The sequence below is a fragment of the Grus americana genome, chromosome 3 (assembly GCF_028858705.1).
Source record: "Grus americana isolate bGruAme1 chromosome 3, bGruAme1.mat, whole genome shotgun sequence".
Classification (NCBI taxonomy): domain Eukaryota; kingdom Metazoa; phylum Chordata; class Aves; order Gruiformes; family Gruidae; genus Grus; species Grus americana.
The window spans coordinates 87,711,770-87,734,613 of NC_072854.1; the positions used below are offsets into that span (position 1 = coordinate 87,711,770).

Genomic DNA, 22,844 nt, shown 5'->3' on the forward strand with positions numbered 1-22,844 from the left:
CAGCATTTCCTTCAGAATGAGAATTTTAGTAGGAGCTTCCAACTGTTTTACAGATTTTTGTACCGTTTATCCATTGCAGCTCAGGCTTGTTCAATACCAAGCTTCTCTCCAGACAAGTTATCACACTATTTCCCTTGTCTTCAGTGAAGTCAAAGGAAGCGGAGATCATCTCCTGAGGGGTACTGAGAACCCTCAGTTTGAATGGAATTATCCGTTACAGAAAAACCTTTGCCTACACTAGTGACAACTGCTGTACAAGCAACCAGTATTTAATTTTTAAAGGGAAACTCTTCCCTTCCCTGCAGATCCTCCCGTGCAACCAGCCATTGGTACAACAGAGCACCATAAAGAATTTTTTTCCCCTGGATCCCAGTAGTGCCATGAAGCGTAGAAGTCCGTAGACTTCATCATTTTAACTTCATTTGAAGCATCTGGAAATGCTGCTCTTAATTCAGATACTCATCTAATTCCCCATAAACATTTGTTACACTATTTGAGAATATCTGTAGCAGAAAATCCTGATGTTTTAAATTATTGAAATGCATTCCCTCTATCCCTTTTAATTTTTTGCCTTATTAAGGTCTTTTGCCCTTGCAGTTTGGGAGAAGGTGGCAGAACATCAGGATGTACAGAAGTAAAACGTAATACTAGCTATTGCATTTTTCATGTTTACGTGGTTTTTATTTCTACCTAACTCTATGAATAGATTAAGCCAGTTTATAGCCAAAGCTCTGAATAACATTAAAAAATGTAGGTAATCAAAATATTCACATTACTCTTTAGAAAATCCCTTTAAGCAAGATGCAAGAATGAACTAAGGATGTATTTCTTCCCTTATAAGCCTTTAACCTTTAAGCTACCACAAAATCTGGAAAAAATGTTTTCTATTTCTACATTAGCTCTGCTGAGAGATTATAATGAGCATCCTTTCCTACTGAACCAGTAGAAATTTGTGAAACCACAAAAATAATATTGGTGCAATTTTATCTTTTTTCCCCTCCATTGAAAAGTTATGTAGGAGACAGACATACATATATTCCTTGTAAAATTTAGATTTCTTTCCTTTGTCTGGAAGTTATTTTGAAGCTTTATGCTATAGCATAAATATTTAAAAAGTAAAACCTCAATGTAAAAATATATGTATTTTTATATATATATAAAAATATTGGCACTGTATGTAATAAGGCAGACATCGGGTAAGTTAAAAACTGAACAGGCAAGATGTACACTGTAAAATGAGAAAAAAATATTAAAGCCAAAGAAATCAGGTGGAAGTTTTCCTTCAACAAAACACACGTTTTTTCCTTGATCTTTGAAAAAAACTGTTCTTCCCCATAGAGGTTTCAGCAGGTTTTATCTTTGATTTTGTTTTTCTACAGAGCAGACCTTCAGAAGGCAAGCTGCAAGAAAATCAGATGGCCATTCTATAAAGTAGAACTTGCAAGCATTTTCTGCAATATGGTTGGCAATTACTTACTTGACTGAAGATCGGAAAAAGAGTAGAGTCTCTCAGAAAGCCATACTGATTGTCTAAGCTGTAGAGAAAAACAGATAATTAACACTTACATAGCACGCTTTATCTTGAAAACACTCTACAAGATTGATTATTCCATGCGATATGCCTGTAAGATAATTAGGCAAGGCTAACAGCACCAACATAAATCTGGTCATTCCATACTTTCTGTAAACTATCATAAAAATTAAAAAAAAAAAAATCTTTCTTGGTGTTATAACACTTTCTACCTTTTTTTTTCTTTTTACTTCAGAAGCTTACCCTTAGTAATTTACTTTGCCCCTTCACACTATAATTGAAAGCAATTTATGAGGTTAGCAGTCTCAGATTTCATGTGAGTATAATTAATGCACAGTATAGCTAGGTACATATTTGCCCTTTAAAAACAATCATGCACTCTTCCCAACAATGTGTAAATTAAGATATTAAATCATATTTTATCACCTCAGACCACAACAAATGCACGTTTTTATTCAAGACAGACAGCATTATGGCAGGGTCAGCAAAAAAATGGGCAAATTCTTTTTGATTTACAATCTCACAGAGTTATAAGCTGCTTAACCTAACAGAAAATTTAGTCCACATAAATTAATCAAACCATGGGAATGTCTAACACCTAGGACTTCCAAGAGAGTTTAGGAAAAAAGGAAAAAAAAACATAATTGAGATTAAGAGAACCCAAAATTGAAAGCATGGCATTGTGCCCTCTAAAGGAAGGGCTGGCTAACAGTGTTTCTGTCCTTACCACTCAACCAAACAAGGCTGAATGATGTTCCCAGCAAAGTTAATGGAAAAGCACCAATAACATCAGTAGTATCAAAGAAAAAAACAGTGTCCCTCTGTGTTTTCCTTCTAGGCAGAAATAAGTTAATAAGTTTAGAATTCTGCCACATAGTCATAGAAAGACAAAGTCGATAAACAGGTCCCTTGAGCTTAATTATGTCCATTTTAGTATCTCTTGATCCTTTCAGCATTTCTGCACATTAATCAGTAATCTTGTAATGCAATATGCAGTCCAATTTTGTTCAGCAATCCCAGTCACTTCAGCTTTCTAGCTCTTAATTACATTAAAAATGTAGAGTGAAAAAGTATTTATCTGAATCTGCTACACTGAATAAATCTGAAAGAATGTCACTTACTAGTTTAAAAACAATTCTGCCAGCAAGTCTGACAGAGTCTGGAGGAAAATTAGGCTTGACGCTCTTAAGACACCTGCATTCCTGCTTGTGGTCCAGCCAAGCTTCTTTCTATTAGGATTTTTTAAAAAGGAAGAGAAAGAAAAAAACTGCATGTTATTTTACATAATATGTATCTCATTTTTAATATATATACACATACATTTTTTATATATATATATATTTGCATATGCACACAAACAAACATGATCAGCCTCACCATGGGCTGGACCTGGGGATCCAGAACCACTACAGCATTGCAGCCATTGAGCCGGGCCGGGAGGAACAGCTGCAGAGCCAAAAGCCAGCTCCAAAGCACCAGGAAGGGGACCTTCCTTGGGTACTGCTGTCCACTGACTCTGGCAGTCTCCAACACAGGCAGCCTTGGATGCTGACTGCTAAAGAAACAGCAGCACACACACTTTACCGGCATAGTCTAAGTCTGCAGCTGTAACATGAGTGTGGTGGAAAGGGACAGGCTGGGTTATCCGCTCAAACCAGCCCCATCAAACCATTCCCTCCTCTAACGTAATTAATTGTGTAACTGATACTTTGGACACTGGAGCTAAAGCAGTGTAGGTTCAGGATGATAAGGTGAGGGAAAGCTGCTATATATTGAAATATGTCTTTTTTTTTTTTTTTCCTTTGTCTCCTCCAAATCAGTGTGGAAGCCACAAGAACAGCTAAAGAAACATGTTGGAAGAGACGGGCAATTTTTGACCACCTTTTCTTTGCCTTCTGTCTTTACAAGCTGAAAATTCTGTTTATAATTTACAAAAACTCCAAGCCCATTTCATTAACCTAGTACATATTTCCACATCTTATTTATATATTCACAGTATTTGTTTGAAGCCACCCAGCTGTTTCAAATACTTTTTAAAAGCAAATTGAAAAAAAAGGGTACAACAAAAAATTGCTACAATGACAAGAATTCAGAATAACCAAGGGCTTCTGAAGGTGACATTTTCTCATAGATATGCAGTAAGAAAAAAAAAAAAACCCTCAGAAAAACAGCTTCTGTTAGGAAACTGCCACACAGAAAATGATAAAATGTCTAATACAAAGAAATTACATGTTCAGCAATAAAAAAAAAAGAGGGAATGGCAGTGATATGTGCAAGCGCACATCACACCTGTGGACGCTGACATGCTAGTTATAAAGATTACAAAGGCTATCACACAAATTTTTCTTAAACTGCTTTTAAGTGGGGGAATTGTTTCAGGTAACTAGGTTTCAGCACCAATAGCATTTATTCTGTTTCATTCAGGTTTTTTTCCCCCCTTTGGCTTACACATAATAAATAAATTGGACTTTTTCTTTCTTTCAGCTACATGGGAGATTTGTGATTTAATTTCCTTTACCCATAACTCTACAAGGGGAAAAAATGACACCAAGGCAGCATTAATCCAAATACAGTTAGTGTCACATGCTGTCTGACAAATAAAAGTTAAGTATCCAGTGCTGAATAGCATTATTCTTGTCTAGAAGAAACAAGGTCATGCTTGTAAATGTCTAGACATCATTCTGTGTAATACAATTATATTGGCATTTTTATCCCACTTAAACTAAAATTGTTCTTTGGAGTAAGCCTTTATCTGTCAAATTTTTTCCCTACATAAATGTTGCACAGAATTTTAAACATGCTAGAGGTGACATCAAAATGATTAATAGCTTACCCAACCAATAAAGCCCTAATGAGATGAAATACGCAGTACCACATAGCAGCATCATATGCCACATCTCTTTGAACTGTTCTTCTCGTGGGAACGCACCTCAAACACACACCTTCTGCAAAACAGCACTTTGGCCGAAACTGATGCCAAAAAGGAATTAGTCTGACTCCTCTGCAGAAGGAGCGCTGGAAAGGGGACTGCCATTGGCTTCCTCCCAACTGGCCAGGGAGAGAGGGGAAGGCTCCAAATGCATTAAATATAATGAAATTCAACAATATTTCTTCTCCCTACCAATACAACAAGGATACCAACTACAGAACACAGTATGAAACCATGAAGATTTGTGACCCTGGAGAGACCTACTTTTAAAGTTGGTCTCTAACAATTCTCATATTAGTCCCACAGTTCTCTGTGGGAGGTTTTCTCAACTCTGCGTATCCTGGCTTTCAGTCAAGGTTTTTACATCCCATGTCCAGCATGGGTATAAACACTACAGTGCAGAGGTACGGCCACATGGTACGACCCTTGTCCCTTCCTGCCAGGGAAGTTCTTACCAGTTTTGCAACAGATTTTTTCCCCCCCCGTTAGAAATGAACACTATCAAAAGCAGGCAGAGAAAGACGAGTAAATAGTGCAGGGCAGTGCCCAGCACTCTCTCCTCTGGGCTTCACTACACTTAGTAAGTCAGAAGGAATAACTCCTCCGTTGTCTCCTCCCAAATCATTGTCTCTCATTCAAGCTCAATGTATCCCAAGTGAAATTCCTCAGGCTTTACCCAAGTGAAAAGGGTGAGAACCCGCATGGCTTAGGAGATAGTCCAGCATATATATAGCTGCTTACTAGTGGTAGGTTGAGAGCCTTCTCTCCCAAACCAGCACCTCACAAGCACAAATGCATCACTGGGTTTCACCGGACAACCCAGGCCCAGGATCACCTCCTGCTGGCTCAGGGCACGAGCAAAGACTCCTCGTACCTGCCTGAAAGGTCTTGCATGTTTTTAGCTGAGCTGTTTTGCCAAAGTGCATCCATTCTCACACAGACATATGCTATCCCTGTCTCGAACGGTCCCTAACCCTATGAAAGATCCTAAACCAATGTTTAGGAAACAAACGTTTCCCCTGTCTCCTATGCAGAATCCAAAAAATGAATGCTTCCTGCAGATTGATATGCTAATGAAAAGCAGCTAAAGACTAGAGCTCATTAAAAAAAAAAAAATTCCAAGTGGGATATTTTTCCATTGGAAGGTTTTGCTTTGTTAAAAATATGTAATTTGTAGTTTCCAAAGGATGGTTCAAATTTTTTTTACAGAATTTTTTTTTTTTTTATTTAATCCATTTCAATAATGTTTGATAATGACACATTCTGAATTCTGCCTGAAATGACTCTCCTGTTTGCCAGGGATTATAATCTATATCACTGGTCCCCAATCTATGGAATGAACCAAATTAATAGATATTGACAGAGAGAACATAACTGATTACGAGGAGCAGCAGACATGGTAACTACGTTTGGAGGCACACACAGCCAACACAACACTGCTAGAGGGTGGCTCCAGGAAATTAGGCATCAACAAATGGGAAAGGGGCTACAACAGAGAAGCATCAAGGAGGGGCAAAAGTGAATGAGGTCCAACTGAAAAAAATTATGCTTAAAAGCAAAAGGTCTACATATACTTGATGGTGAAATCAGAATTCAGTTGAAAGAAGTCAGCCCTAAGGACCTCTTGTGATAACTTCCAGTTCCACATTTCCTATATATTTTGAAGTAAATTAAAGTGTTAAAAGTGAAAGCAAAGTGCTTCAACTGGCCTGAAAAAAAATAATGGGAAATTTTGAAACTCAGCACAACCCACTTGAAATTTTCAATATTGACATTATGGAGATTTCTACAAACTGGAAATTTTAATTCCCTCATAGTTTTGTTCTGGACTCCTGGCTCCGCCCACATATCTCTTTAAAGGATAACAATTCTCACAGTACATTCCAAAAAGGGAAACATCTTTCAAAAGAAGATTTCTTCTCCTCTATAGATTAGCCCAAAGACAGTTTTTCTTAACCACCTGACATTTTAAAAAGCAAATGAAGATTTTTCAAGATAGTTGCAGCTTTAAAAACAGTTCACTTTGGTACATCCTAAAATAGAAATCACCTGCTTCATTTACTTTGAAGTTTCCTTCACAAACTCCACCTTTATCCTAAACCTACTTCAGCTACTCAGATTAATCTTTTTTTTTTTAAGTCAGATTTTTACATTAATTCTGATTTCATTTATGTATTAACCAGAAAACTCCAGAAAATTGACAGTTTTTAAGACTCAGCTAAGTGTTTTGAGTTGTAGGATTCATTTAACACACATGCAAACATGATCAAACCATTCTGCAGCTAAGTATAAATTGTAAATCCAACCACACAATTTGCATTTCAAAGTTATCTGTATTTATAAAACTAAAACAGTCCTGTCCTGCCAATATTCACTTTTTAAATGTGCAAACTGCAATTTCATTTAATACCCTGCTGTTTATTTTGTTCAGCAATTAGTTCAATTAGAAGTGCACATATTAATGAATTGCACTAAAGCTACAGAGGCTAGGTAGAGCACAAAGCCTTTGGCTTGGCCAAGGACAGCTTTGCTAACATCTGCTATAAAACGAGGGCTGCACAGTAGTTTACCTAGCTTAACAAAAGAAATATGAATTAGAGGACAGTCCTCAAAAGCAAACAGATCTGGTTGATCTGTTTCTCTGGATCATCTGTCCTGAGCCATCAATCCCAATAAATTCACTGTTTTGACTAGAAAACAACATTTTTTTCAGTTATTCTCAATTGTTACCTATATATATCACAGGATATTATATAATATTAATTCAATATTACTTTATTGATACTAACAGTTCAAGATATTATGTAACAGTAAGTGCACAGCATTTTAAGTGCAGATTACTTTTATCAGCAGTAGCCTTTCTCACTGAAACCGATACCTGCAACTGTGGACGGCTTCAAGCACACAAACCCTAGAGCTGTAAGCACAAAGCAAAGGTAGCCTGAAGCCATCTTGGGTATATAGCGTGAATCCTTGAAGGACATTCACATAGTTGTTTTCCCCAAGGAGGAAGCCCCATTTCCCACCTGCATTGCTACTACACCTAAGCTGGAACAGGGTATTGCATTGCACCTTGCAGATTTACCAGTACGGTCTCATTTCGCATTAGACACTCACCAATTGAAACTTTACCAGTGACTCTCCTGGCAGATATTTGTTTTAAACTTACCTTGCAATTACTCTGGTCTTTTCTATTCTTCACAGTCATACTTTCCTTATGATCTCCCACAATAAATCTACCTGTGGCATTATTATTGATGCTACAGTAAGCACCTAATGTACGTTGCACACATTTGCCATACAATGAATCAAAATGATACATCTTCTTCCTTTCCCCCCTCCATATGTTTTAATCCCAAAAAGGAGGGGGTTCCGGCAGGTTGAGAACACTGCAGATTATACTACGGTGAATTGTTTATAGAAGCACAATTGAATATCAAAGACTTAAATTTAAAAGTTAAATTCATATACTTTTAATAGAGTATCACTACTAGTCCATTGTGACCATTAGTTTTCTTTTTCCTTTATTTAGAAAAACAAACAGAAATCACAACACAAAGCTAGGAGGAATCATTTAAAAAACTGGAATATATACTTTGCCATGCTAAAAATTACTCTTGATGTACAAATTGGTTTACTGCAAGAGCCTTCAGCCTACCGTCAGCAAAGCTGAACAAATATTCCTCCCCCCCTCTAACCAAGCACAGCCAAACACCACACATTTCAACTTAGTTTTGTCTATCGCACTGATTATAATCTTATATTTGTAACTATAAAAAGTACTCAAATAAAACAAGGCAGCATGTTTATACACTCTGTCCGTAACTACAAATAAGAATTTGCAGTGTGGAGCTTTGACAATGCACAAAATGCATGGAGACCCTGTAAATAAAGTATTCAAAACCTGTTTTCTTCAACCCTTTATAGCTGTTATTTTTCATCTTACCTGACAAGATTTACCACAGTATTTAGCAACCTTGCACTGAGAGCATCTGTGCAGATGTTCATTCCTGTTTAGAGAAAAAAAAAAAGAAAATCAGTTATAAATACAAATAGAGCTTTGTATTTATCCTTCCTGCGTAACTAGCAAAATTCAAATATTCCAAGGCAAGAAAAGTATCTGAGAAACAAGAGCAGTCTAAAACGCAGTACTACACAAGAAGAAATAGTGCACGGTTGTGTTCAAAGCTATATTCACAATGCTTTACTCATGTGACTCAGCACCTCTGGGGCCTCTCTGGATCAACAGTAAAGATATCAAGTGTGCCTTTTTTTTTTTTTTTTTGCCATACAGCTATAACTCTGAGGAGTTTGATTTTGTAGATATCGTCATAATTAGAGCTGTGCAATACAGCTAGTTAATCTATTTGTTATCTGTCTTGAGTCTTGTTTTAAGCAAGCATCATTCGCTGTCTTAAGCAAGACCTTGCTGTGAACCTGCAGTTGTGACATCAAATTATAACTTTATAACAGAATCGGAGGTTGACAGGTCAGCAGAAATTTCTGCTTTAAGAAAATAGTTCTGACTGGTGGACAGTGAGACCAAAATAACAGCTGAAGCTCTGTAAATTCACTGAATATTCTGTAAATATTAAGCATGAAAGCACACACAGAGCAAATCTTACACCTCAAATATGTGAGTTCAGGTAAAGAGGTTTACTTCAGATAAGTAGAAACAAGACAGATTTTGATACTCCCCTTTTATTTTCCTGTAGAAAATACTGAATATGTTGCATTATTCTGGTCACACTGGGTGGTTTTCGCTTTGATCTCTTAACATGCAAAGTTACTTACATGCTTTGTGGGCATTCGTTAGGCTGGGAAAACAGTATATACTTTTTTTGTTGTTCAAACTGAAGGCAGGAGAGTTACGTTACAGAAACAATTAACTGGACTGTACAGACTGCATAATCCTTATTACTTCCCCTCAGACTTTCTGCTGGCCATCGCTGTGACCTTAACCAAGCACAGCGCCTGACTGGGCACCACTGTTACCTTGTGAGCCGCACACAGCTGAACGCAGCTCAGGCACACCCCAAGAAATTGTCACCCTGAGCTACTTTTCAGTACCCCCTTCTCCATCCTTCTGCAAGGCAAGGAAGAGAGGGGTGGGGTGTCAGACACGCTACCCTCCTACTCAAAAGGCAATTTTAGTAATTCAATCTTTGCATTGCCATAGTGCTTCACATTTAGCTGCCTCTAATCTTATTATAAAGATTAAGTCAGCCTTCCAACCTAATTGGGAGATAATTAAGCATCTAACACAGCCCATTTCAAACCGAAAGGGCAAGTTTAAATGATCAGAAGGACCTTTCTCCGCAAGATTCCTGGTATCTGCACATCAGTACTAGGTGTGCTCTTTTCACTCGTGCTCCCAACAGACACCAAAAGAAAACTCCTCCGCTGTCATCAGTAATCCAGAGGCTGCATACTGTAAACTCAGATTCCCAGCTTTCTTGCTTCTTTCACTTACACCACTCAGTTGCCCCCAAGTTTTAATTTCTATGGGTGATTTCAAAATGTCAGAACACTTTCCACATCAGGAAAAAAAAAAAAAAAAAAAAAAGACAGCAACAACGTGCCCACAAACCTCAATCTAGAACTTCTGGATGATGAATTCAGCCCACTGATTTCAGCCGTGACATCAAAACTATCAGGAGTAGGGGCAGAACACCAGATATACCATGGAGCATCCTCTAGCACAAACCAACCTCTCCTTTCCCTCAAGTCCCACAGGTGGAAAGGTATTTCGCTAATATATTAAAGTATTGCTATGTTTGAATTATTTAAAATAACAGCTTATGCACTTAGGACTCTTATAAGCATTCAGGAGTTTAGCTGCATTGGTCAAAGATTAGGATGAGCATTATGTACAGATCATTACAATCAAGTAACAATTTTTCATTTCTACTGCATAAAAATCACTATTTTGTTGCACAAAATTTTGTAGGCATTCCTAGTAACTACCAGGAGAAAAATAAAGCAGAACTATTTCAGACATAAGCACACGTTTTGCTAGTGTCTTCTTTACCTTCCTACCTGCAAGCCAGCCCTGAAGACTGAAAAAAACTAGCAACTGCTGGATTCCTATAAACAGAATCTAAAATCTTGTACATGCACAATAGGTTTTTGATTTTAAGATGCAATGCCTGAGGATGATTCAGAGTTAGAAACAAGCGTGAAATCTTTGTTTTGCCAGCCAGGGAGAGCTGCTTCATTTTCAAGGTTGAGCAATGACACAACTTTAACCAGCCTGTGATAGAGGAGCATGTATTTCTCATTCTAGATTAGAAACTCACGTCAGAGTAATTTAGGGAAGAAATACACTTCAGTGGAATAATTACTGTAGGCAAAAAAAAAAAAAAAAGCCACCACAAAACAGAAATGCTGTTTGGACCTGCTCATTGATTTGGATATCATCAGAAGCAGTTCGGATATACATATGTGCTCATAAACTGCGCATACAAATTCTTCCCCACTGAGACAAGTTTCGACACGTCTTTTAATCCTAAGCAGCATATTGTATCAAGGACATAAAAGAATCATTTAAGAAATCCACACCTTCTTTCTACTTATTTCACAATTAACAGGATAGATTAAAACTTTTCTGAAGCTAGACCTTTCAAATTTCTGAAAGAAGACACTATAAGAACTTTAACCTGTTTAGCTATCGCTTTATTAGCTTTTGAGTTTGCCAGTGAATCATTCACTACATCACAGGCAATATTACCACTAAAAATCTGCCTACTGACCTAGAACAAAAGAAGAAAGCCAAGCACCTAGAACTTCAGTTTGCTGTTCAGCTCCCCACACACACAGGCACAGCCCTTGAGACCGTCACTCTGCTGCGCGTCCCTGTTGCTCTTTACAGGTCCCTCTTACGTGGCTGTACAGAACCAGAGAGAGATCACAAAGGAGCTTTCAGCCTCTCTTTTTCTAGATACCGCCTTTGCATTCAATATTCTATATCTATGCTAGCAGTATGCATCAAACTTCATTATTATATAGTATTATCTGAATGACTAAGTGCCCACCCTACTGCAGAATGATTGAACAAAACTGTTTTGAAGGCAGACTTTTTTTTATTCTAAATGCTATTCATCAAAACACAGTAATGACTTAGGATTTTGCTAACAGAACATTGGTAATTTTAGTTCCATACACATTAAAATACCAAAAAGTCGCAGCAGCAGCAAGTAAAACAGATTCCCAAAACAAAGTAATTCTAACTTTCTGGAGCCAGAATGTAAATGAATGAATGCCCATAACTATCAGAGAAGTCTCTCCTACAGATTTCATGTTCTTCCATCAGAAGGCTAGATCCGACAACCTTAACATACTTGCAAGCATACCTTGCGTTGGTATACCTCTTGGTATTTTTCCAAGAGATGCTTAGGAATCATTGGTATTAAGTCACCAACACTTATTCATTCTTTCTTTTGTAAAACAATTAGTGGACCTGTAGCCACAAAGCACTAAACTCCTTCAGCACCCACCAAGGTTTCAATACGCTACCGGATTATTTCCTTTGTACCCTTTGTCCCTAAGGGTTAAGGATGCTGCAGTAACGAACGCATACACACACAAAAATCTAAGGACCATCACTCAAAACTTGGATTTTTGCCAAACTGACACTACCAGTCAGATTATTTGAATAAGATGACTCCCTGCTGGCACTGTATAATGAATGAACTGCCCATTCATCTTTTGGGGTTTCTTTGAATGACAAGCAGATGTAGAATGCCTGTTACAGAGCTGAATAGTAAAACTACTGATGAAATTGTTGCTTTTTGTTCCAGTCCTCTTCTCCTTCTTGGACTATAAAAAATCCTTTACATATATAGCATCTATGAATCTTGCTATGTGACATTTTAAACATAAAACAGTATGATCTAAACCACTTAATCAGGATATAAAAAATTCAGGAATAAGATTCATGTATTCCTATATACAGGATTGATGCATTTTAGAACATTTTAAAAAGTGAGACAATTTTCCTAGTTTATTCCTGTCCTCCTCAATATTTTATTAGTGTTATAGGCTTTATTGAAACAAATTTAAAGTCACTGTCAAATGCTCCCATGCATTTCTCATTAACTGTAAACATCACCTGGATATAGTATCAGGTTACTCACAACGTATCTGCTGCATCTCACCTAATGTGACTTAGTTCATGGATGAGAATATGCACAGAATTTGATCTAATGCATTCAGTAATATTTTAATCTCTGAAAAGGTTTCTGCTGCAATAGAAAAGGAAAGAAAGATGCAGCAGTTGAAAATAAGTTATTAATTTTCCAATACAGCTTCAACAAGATTTTCCAAACGACCACAACCCCTTATGAAACAGCAAGCACAAGCGTGGATCTTACCCTGTACTAAAACAAACAAACAAAAAAAAATCCACAAGAATAAAGTAAGCAGGGGTTGTCCCCTAGCATGGTGTTATGGTCAGGTGAAGAATCTTTGCTCTGAGGAATTTGGATATTACTACATCTTTTCATCATTATTGTCTACAAACACCATTCACAGAAGATGCTCTCCTAATGTGTACTGAGAAAAAAAAATAAACCCAAATGTATAGTTGGGTGGGGGAAATCCCAAGGGATTGATATGGACAGGAGACAAAAGAAAACCTATTAGACAGAGGAAAAAAAATAGTAAGACAGTTCGACTGGAAGTGGCACACACATCCTCCATAATAACTTTTTTTCTTTGGCTTTTTTAAAATTCCTTTTTGTTAAAGGTACAAGACGACCACAGCACTGTAAGGAAGGGCTGACGATGAGCAGTGAGACAGCCAGGTCTATGGGAAGCTGTTCCCAAATATGAGTGGCGGCAAGGGAGACAGCCTGAAAACGCATGGCTAAAATCTTAAGAACGTGCCAAGCCTGAATCACATAGTGAAGAGGTTGATGAAGGTTTGCCTGGACTGTCAGGTCTTATCAGAGTCACACCTGCATTCCCACAACATACAAAAACGTGCTCTTTTAAAAACATCACAAGGTACTTCTGTTTGCAAGGAAAGGGCCTAATATAATTTAAAAAACCACAACAAGACTCAACCAAATACAATTAGACTACTTAATTTATAATGAAAATGCATCTACACTTCTCTGCTGATTGCAGGCACTTGACTTTCAGCCCTACTCACAAGATAAGTGTCAGATATAACAGAACATTTGATTACCAGACTGAGCTCAACACTCCTTCCTATGCAGTTTATTCACACTTCTGCTTCTGCCACAGCTTGCAGGACAAAAGGGCAATCTCACACAAATCCCCAACTGCATTTTTGTTGTTGATATTGTTTTTAAGTTAATAACTCAGCCCTATAATACATGTTTCTGAAAGAGCGGCTCTTTCAGATGCACGTCATGTTGAACTAATTTCCTGAACAAATTCTCAGACCTTTGCGATTCAGTCAAACATGTCAAGTGCATAAAGTCTACTTGCATTTTCTCAAGTGTGCGCATTTCAGACCTGTCACAAAGTGAAAGCAATCAATACCCACAATAAGCAAACATGTCATTCATCATGGTACTAATATGCTTCCGTCTTCTAATAATAAAAATAAAGATGCAAATAACAAGCAGCCATTTTAAATTTGGTAGATCTGAGAGCAGAGGGGTATGTTCAATGCAATTACACCTTTCTTTCCTCACCGGTCTCCCAGCAGAAGCGTAACACAGTGTAGCGGCACAGTTGGTCCCCAGCTGTTACCCAGCTGCTGACTCACATTGGCACCAGGCACTGCAGGCAGGGGGATATCTCCAGCATTCCAAAAGTCCCAGCACAGCTCTGGAGATAAGGACAAAGGGCGCTAGGGGCCAGGTGGCAACAACCCCAGGGCATATGCTTCTGCAATGTCCCAAATCCAAGCCCTTGGCAAGCAACAAGCCTCCACAGCCAGCGAGCGGTGCCCACAGCAGGGGTTCCCAGCCCCCCCAGTGCCCTGGGTGCTGACTTAGGGCAGCTTGGCAGGCTCGGGGCTTCCCCCCTTCTCCCCTGCGAAGGCCCTGGACTCGCTCTGCCATTGTGAATCAGCTGGCGGGGAAGGAGCCATCCTCCATGTGCCCCATGGCTGCTGAAATAATAAGGCTGCTGGGTTTTTTCTGCCTTAAGTTTATTCCGTACACTGCTCTCAGGACCCACGTAACCCATTTGGTCTTGGAAAACAAGATTATAACAGGTAAGAAGCCTTTGAAATCTATGTCCCTAGAAGTCATGCAAAATATTCTCCACTTGCACACCTGATTGCGTTAAGTATATGAATTAGTCTTTTTTTAACCTAACAGCAGCAGCGGGGAGAAGTAGCTGAGAGGTAGGAAGAATGACAAATATTTAGAGTTAAAAGATCGTAACTACAGTTTACCATCAATGATCAGAGCCACTTATTCAAGTGAGAACTGAGACCTTTTATATAAGAAAAAAAAAATCTACTTTATTTCCAAATGCAACGACCATCTACTTTATACCTGAATATACTACATGAATAACCAAAGCACCTGGCCTGTGATGAAAGTTTAGTGAAGGCATTTGCGCTCCCAAGCACACTATCTACTAACACAAACAAAAAAATAGGTTATTCAGGATGACTTCCCATAGCTTAAGTCTTGGCTTCTGAAGTCTCACATGCCACCCTGAATGCCCACAGGTTTGCTGCTGTTTTCTGTAATTCTTGTTATACCCAGCCATATATTTAATAGCTTGAAACATTTCTGGATACACTCTATGAGGAAAAAACAATTCAAATAGATGAGAGGAGAGAGAGGGCCCTTCTACTTTGAATGGGCATCAGTTCTGTTCAGATTTTACAAATTTTTTTACATATGTATTATCTTTATTTGATTTTAAAATACACGCTGAATAGGTAATGAACATGCTACATCATATGACTTCAACTGACAGGAAGTTCTGGATGGTATTTTTTCTCTGGTTTTGTACGTTAGGTATTATCTCCCATAATTTTTTTCCCCCGCATCTTGATTTTTCTTCTGAAGAATACCAGCTCTGAAAATTGTGAAAAAAAATTTCTAAATAAAATCCTGTTGTGGTCTACAGTCATTTCTTCATTCCAGTATCATCTTTTCTGACAATTTTTGTTAGATTTTTAGCTTTTTCTTCTTTTGGGGGTCACAGGAGCCAGAATCAAGGCTAGAAAAACAATAAAAATACACCCAAAGTGGAGATTTTCATTTACTTCTATGTAGAAGCTAGTCTTTGTGTTCATGCAGTGATAGCAGCATTACTAAACTCTGATAAGAAAATGTTTATTTTTCAAAACTTCTTTGCACTATTTTGAAAAAGATTGGATTTTTTAAAAATATCCAACATTCACAGAATGGTGCAAGATTCTTTTCTGAAACTGAATAGTTATCTAGAGGCACAAACAGATGATTCTCCTTAGGTTAAACTGAAAAGAAGAGTTAATTTTCTGAAAAGAGCCACTAGAAGGGAAGTATTTATTCTGATACAACCAAGAACAGAATTATAGACCTCTCCATTAAGGTGGTAACTGATAAAAAGCTTCAGATGCAGCGCTTTCCAATAAGAACTAGTGCAGAAACTTCTAAGAAGAAATACCTAACAATATGGCCCTCAAACAGGCAAGAAATTTAATCTTACCTTTGAATTCTACTTCTTTGTTCAATATTTACCTCTGATCCTAACCTATGCAAGGAAATACAAGAAAATCTCTCTACTGAAAACCAAGAAAAGACTTCAGAAATAATTTCAGTAGTACAAGGCCCTTTAACTGAAAATACTCAGGAGTAGCATTCAACATCTCCCAAAATAGTCCCTTTTTGTTCTAGAAGACAGCCTAGCTTTAGAATAAAATACCTTTTACATTTATATATGCGTACGTATGTACACACACACACACTTTATCAACCTGAAGGATGAATAAAACAAATGCCATCACAACAGAACTCAAGTTGTGTGAAAATACTGTAATTATCCTCCTAGCAAAACTCACAGCTATCCCCCACTGAGAGCACTGAAGCAGAAACACAGCAAAATTTGGCTCTGAGAGCACAAGGTAACTACTACAAATTGTCTCCAACACCTACTTGCCCTGCAAAGCTATTTTGACACAATTTCCCTCAAACCAAGGCCATCTCCAGTGTTTGCTTGCAGTCGGCACGCCAACATGCCTCCAGCAATTTCAGGCTTAAACAGATTAATTTCAGTCACGCAGTACATTCATTCCACCTTGGGATTTCAATCAAAGAAGAAAACCAAATACTGAGGAAGACTAAGATTGTATTTCATAATATGAAAAGGTCATATCTATAACTTAGAAACATGTCAAAAAGCTACATGCAATATTTTTAAACGCTCATTTTTGGAACATATGGTTACAATCCAATGAAGTCAAGTATAACAAAACATCCCATCTTTCACTTTTTCCTATAAAAATGATAAATGCATTGTTCATTAATCTGCTGTATGTCCAAGTATTTTTTTTCCTTTGACCTGTAATTCAACATTCCACAAAAAGAAAGTTGTTATTCTAAAATATCATACTGCTGTAAATATTTACATCCTGCTAGTATTACCTCCTGGATCATATGGATCTATCATTTTCAGTGAAATATAAACCCCTCTGACCCTCTCCGAGAATAGTATGTTCATCAGCTTTTTTCTTTCTTAGCTCCTTTCCCTTCTTGACCATATTTATTTTTTTAGAATACTCTTTTTTTTTTTTTGAGGTCCTGCAATTCTTATTTACTTGCTTTTCTGATTCCAAATATGAACAGTTACACCCAAAAGTCCTTTCATTCCCTACAGAATACATTTGGAAAGTGCCGAACAAAAAATAAAATATTTCAGGAAACAAATTTGGACAGACATAGCAATACAGCTGGGCTCAAAATAAATTGTGATGCATTTTTGTCTCATAGGTTTAGAATTGGGTAAGGTTTTACATCAAGTTAACCCCCCCATTGTCACCTGCTTAGCCCTTATGTTCAGATCACACCCAAGTTAAGATATAAATGCAGGTGACTGGAACAGGGTAGTCAATTCTGCTTACTTACACACTGAAGAACCCATAAAGCTAGAAAATGAGTGAAATGCAGGAAAAACAATGTATTTCTATCAGATAGCAGAGAGGACTGACCACACAGGGAAACAGGTTCACACATATGCTGGCACAGAGCCCAGAGAAACAGCTTGTTTCCCCTTTGCTCAGGTGTAATCTGATATTGTGAGGTCTTGCAAGATATCCAAAGCATTCTTGTCATGAACTGGATGCCCATAAAATCCTGCTGAAGACTTTTGCATTAGAAGAACGTGAAAATCCTCTTGACATCAGTAACTCCACTTCCAGCCTCCAGCCAGCCCTCCAGACAGGACAGCTTTCTGCTGTACTTGTTCCTCTTGGGATACACTTTAAATGCATATGTTTCTCTCAGAAAAAGGCATTTCTGATACCAAGTCTAATCTTCACCTCTGAGAAATGCAGACTAGTCCTGACACTACCACTGTTTGCTCTCTTAAACTATTCCACACAATTGCGAGGCACGGGGGAAACCTGAAGAAAGATCCCTTTTAGCAGATCTACAAACACCTGCAATAAATTTACAAACAGCTGCCCAACCAGTTCTCTCTTTGGCTGGCTGGCTGGACAGTCTTTTAAAATTACTATTAAAACATACCTTCCAACTTTTTTTTCTAAACATCTACTTTTCTGAAAATCTTCTATAGTTCATCAGTTCTTTTCCTGTCATTTTGTTATCTCCAGCTTCGCAGGCATCTTGGTTTTCTTGCCACTGTTCGTATTTTTTCCCTAATTTTCTCTGTGTTTCAGCAACTTTCGTGTTTGGGAATCTCTTTCCCCTTTTCTAAATTACAAAGGCCTTTGGTTTTTTTGCTTGAAGTCTCACTTTGTTCCCCATCAGCCCCAAAAGGTTTTTACCTGTCAATAATTTCTGTCCAAGAACAAAACAAAACATGGCTTGGAAATACCAGAAAAGAGTGGACTTTTTTTAGAAAGCACAATCCCAGATACTTTACCGAATGATGATTTTTCATCTCATACTCTTTACGGCAATCTTCATTTCACATCAGGGTGATTACATTCAAGCAACTTGATCTCAGAGCATGCTACAAAGTTCCTTCCTAGCAAGTGCTTAAATAAAATTTGTTATGTCATATCTCTCACTTCTCTCTCCAACAGATTCTGGGTGTGAATACAGAAGGGATGTCTTCCCTTCTGTCTCCCTCCTTTATGTGTTACTGAAAGGTGGATTTCGGGGGTCCTACTCTAAAGCTTACTTTTGGAGATGTTCACCAACAAGAATGAAGGTATTTCACATTAGCACTGGGACAGCAATGCTACATAGAAATTATTCAGTAAATGCAGAATATATATTTTTTTAAAATACTTACTATTGACTTCTGTAAGGCAGTTAAAGTCAAAATGTAATTTTTATTACAGCTGCTTTGCACCATTGGTGATGGAAAGCAAGATCTTCAAGCAGGACTAAGTGTATAATAGCTAAAAGTTGAAGTTAAACCTTAAAACTGCTCTAAGGTCCATAATGCCAGGTTGAAAGAAATCTGACTATAAAAAAAGTAGTCACTAAACTTTTCACATCCCAAACCATAAAGTCCTAGAGTTGAAAGATTCACTGGAGTGCCATCTTGTTCTCAAAGATCTTCGTAAGATTCTTCCATGCTTCTGTTAACCTGCTTGTACTGAAATTCCCGCAAATGTCCCTGAACTCAGCCTCAACCACTGCGGGCAGAGCGCCTACAGGAAAGCACAGGCAATACACGGTGCTGCCCAAGAACGCAGTAAGCACCCGAGCACCTAACAGAGCAAAGGTCCATGCTGCTATGTGGCTTGCAGAACACCATCCAAATGGTGGAAAGCAAATGAGAGTACATGAGCTAATAAGTGCTCCCGTAGCTACATGCACAGTGAAGACACAAGTTGCTGTCAGAGGCCTCAGCTAAATATTCCACTGTAACAAGCACAGAAACCCCAAAGCTGAACCGCGTGGTAATATTTATTCACCTCTTGCTTGCTTCTGCCCTCACTTCGTTTGGTGTCAATGCCCCTACGGAAGCAGGACGAAGTCCCAAACCTGTTTCTTGCTCAATACTTTAAGAGAGTCACAGCCATTGCGGAGCTGGCCAAGATGCTGCAACTACTGATCTGAGAAAGCCTCACAGGACTTGAGTCTTCCCAGTCCAAAATAAACAGCAATAAATTAGTTCCACATCACCTAATACTGACTCTCTGTACTCTAGTGACATCCGATGGCTGAACATGTAATAGATGTTTCTTCAATTTGAAAGATTAGTCATTCAAGTTTCCTTTTTCCATTTAGTAGAGAAGAAAAAAAAGTCAAAAGAAATGCCTCTATAAGTTTAGTGACACCTATATATTTTCAGAAAAAAGGTAATTACAATTTAACAGCTGAGACCACTAGTGTTAATTTGCCTCAGTGCACTTCCCACTCATTCTACTTATCAATTAGTAAGCAAAACCTGTACACCCTTCATGGTTTCCGAATTTGTCCATTTCCAACAGAAAGGTCCTTAAATAGAAATTGGCCAAATTCAGAAGTGTATTTTAGAACCCTATGTCATCACCAGCTTCAGAACAAGCTTTCCTGCTGAAGAACTAAGTTTGACCGGGAAGGCATCTAACCTCCGGAGTAACCCTGAAAATTTCAGTAGCACTAACTGACATGCTTGAAGATACGCACACACTTAGGCATGTCTCCCAGAAACTACTCCTGTTTCTAGAGAAGGAGCACAGATAATACTTGCAAAAAAAATTTTTCAATAAATTCTGCTGGAAATGTAAAAACAGAAATAAATTGTGGGAAGCTTTCAGAATTCAAATAACTTTTGAACTACTTTTGTTCAATCTTAAGTTTTTAACAAGAGATCTCATGTATTTTTAAATGAGGCTTTCTCCATTTCTAGCTCAGTTTACCACACAATATAATAATGTTGCATTAATATGAGAAATAACCAAGTGCTTTTTAAAAATCTGAAGCTGCTATTTTCATTAATAGAATCAATTTCTTAATTAAGTCATAGGAATTTCAGCATACAATGTGCTTCCTCACACTTAGCTACTGGTTCTTTTTTTTTTTTCTTACAACATTCCATAGCAAATATTCAAAGGAGGAGGAGCTGCCAAGCCATAATATCTGTCATAAGATGAGAGATTGTCATCTACCTTCCTGCTGACTTGTCCCAATCACAACACATCAGTGCATGCATTTCCATTTCAAAAATTGCCACTGGTATTGAAGAAGCTTCAGAGAGGCATAGACACTGCAAGGAGGTTTGAACTAATATGGACAATCACAAATTGATATGGATTGGCTGTGGATTTTGCACAATTATCCAGTTAAAGTTTTTTATGTTCCAGAAAATACTACTTTTACATCACTATAAGTCTTCAGTTAAATCTCATTTTCTCCATGGCCGAGAAATGTGGGTCTTTAATCATCACACTGTAGCTTCAGCATTGGGTCATGAGTGAAATCAGATTGTTTGTTTCAGTTCAACAACCATGGAATGAGACTTTGCAGAGCACAGTACAAGAAAATGAGAAATATGTTATTCCTTATTTGCAAAGGAAGAAAGTGATGGGCAAACGCTGGGAGAGAGCTTGAGTTTTTGCTAATGTGTGTCAGTGCTGATATGGCTTACAGATATCAGTAGAAGTTGAATAATCAACAGAATGCTCTGCTTTGCAGAATAAAAGAAATGCCAGCAGTATATGCTTGAAAAACATGAGCCTCTGGTAATTTCTAAAGCCAACCATGCCCCAAATCAATGAACATGTGGGAAGGAATGATCCATCACAATCACAGTGTTTTGTAAAAACTTCACTTTCATTAAGATTGCAAAAAAAAATTTTTTTTTTCAAGTGTGTGCATATACATGTATATATTTTTATCCATACATACAAACAAACTCTCCTGGCTTTCTTATTCCTATTCTAAATTTTTTCTCTCATATTTGCTACTTCCTCCTATGCCACATGAAAATACTACACTCTAATTCATCACCTTTTCTGAATATCCACCACTGCCCCTGCAGTAACACAATGAAACTCCAAAGAGGTCCCTGACCAGATTGGGCACCTGCCCCCTTCAACAGCTCTGCTGGTACACACACACGAGTGGCTTGTGCACATTAGAAAGGCTGGTACAGTGTCAGAATGATCTATGTAAGCCCTACATTTAGCTTATTTTACTGCCTGGATGCTGGTTTCCACTCAAACTTTACATCCAAATTGGATACTTCACCATTATAAGTGGAAGGAGGGATGAGCATTCTTCTACTGTGCATGCTTCACTCAAAAAGTTACAGCACGCCAACAACTAAGTAGCTTGTGTTACATTGCAGAGCACAGGGCAAACATCGGACCTCAGACATTCTGGTTGCTTAGGCTGTGCAGGAAATACTCACTGAAGTAATTCTTTAAGGTCTGAACAGAAAAAACAAAGTTGAACTGTTAGTATAAACAGTAGAAGATGCAGCTTTAGGTTTGGGGATTTTTGTTTTAATCAGGAGGTCGGCTCTTCTGTTCACTTCAGTTGGGGTTATTCTCAGCTAGTAAGTGGCTTGAAGCCTCTGATTAATTTCACATAGATCATTAAGACAGCTAAAAGAACCCAAATCACACGTACAATTTAAGCTGAATGTAAGAACTTGACATGAAAAAGACCCCACATCTCCTTTTGGTGGACTCTTCAAAATCTGAATACACTGAGAGATCTGCAACTTCTCAGTGAACACAGCTATGGGAACACAGCTCTGTCATCTACAAAAACTACTTCCATTACTAAAATATTTATCTGAAGAAAACAAATTCTTTTGCATTTATAAGTGCTGCTTGTGGAAATCACCTCTGCTAATACAAAATAAAAATGATAAAAACATTTCAACACAGAAAAGCCAAAAATAATGACAAAAAGGTGAAGAATACCTTTAACCCACTGCAATGCAGCTACTTATAACCATGGCAAAATTCGACTTTGGAGGAGACAAGATTAATAATATTTCAGAAATGACATGTAGTACATTTTCTACTGGTATGATGGCTTCCACACTGAACAGGTTATGTTTAAAGAAGATATGTTTGTTCAGGGCTGTCAATTACAAAAATTACATATTTCAATTAAGCTGTGTTCTCTCTTAGAAATAATTGTTCTTTTCTTCTTAAAGGCAGATTGAATTTACAATCTGCTATTACATAGGTATTTCAGTTGCTCTACAATAACCTCGCTCGAGGGGCTGACTAGTGGCATCCCCTCTGCTGCACACTAGTGTTACCGGTGCACATGCTGGTTACATGACAATTAACCAACACTTGATTAACTTCACATCAGTAACCCCAAC

At 37.8% G+C, this 22,844-nt stretch overlaps 1 protein-coding gene across 4 annotated transcripts in view; it reads right to left on the bottom strand.

Moving 5' to 3' along the window:
• Positions 1 to 22,844, bottom strand: part of SMYD3 (SET and MYND domain containing 3) — a 425,811-nt gene that overhangs the window by 366,793 nt on the left and 36,174 nt on the right. For 3 of the 4 annotated variants that reach the window (XM_054818819.1, XM_054818821.1, XM_054818820.1), the window contains exons 2-4: positions 8,407 to 8,470; positions 2,653 to 2,760; positions 1,478 to 1,535 (exon numbers count right to left, since the gene is read on the bottom strand). In XM_054818819.1, coding sequence (XP_054674794.1) covers positions 1,478 to 1,535; positions 2,653 to 2,760; positions 8,407 to 8,470 — 230 coding nt within the window. Of the gene's footprint in view, positions 1 to 1,477; positions 1,536 to 2,652; positions 2,761 to 8,406; positions 8,471 to 11,239; positions 11,259 to 22,844 lie in introns of those variants that run through there. The other variant, XM_054818822.1, reaches the window with a different exon arrangement.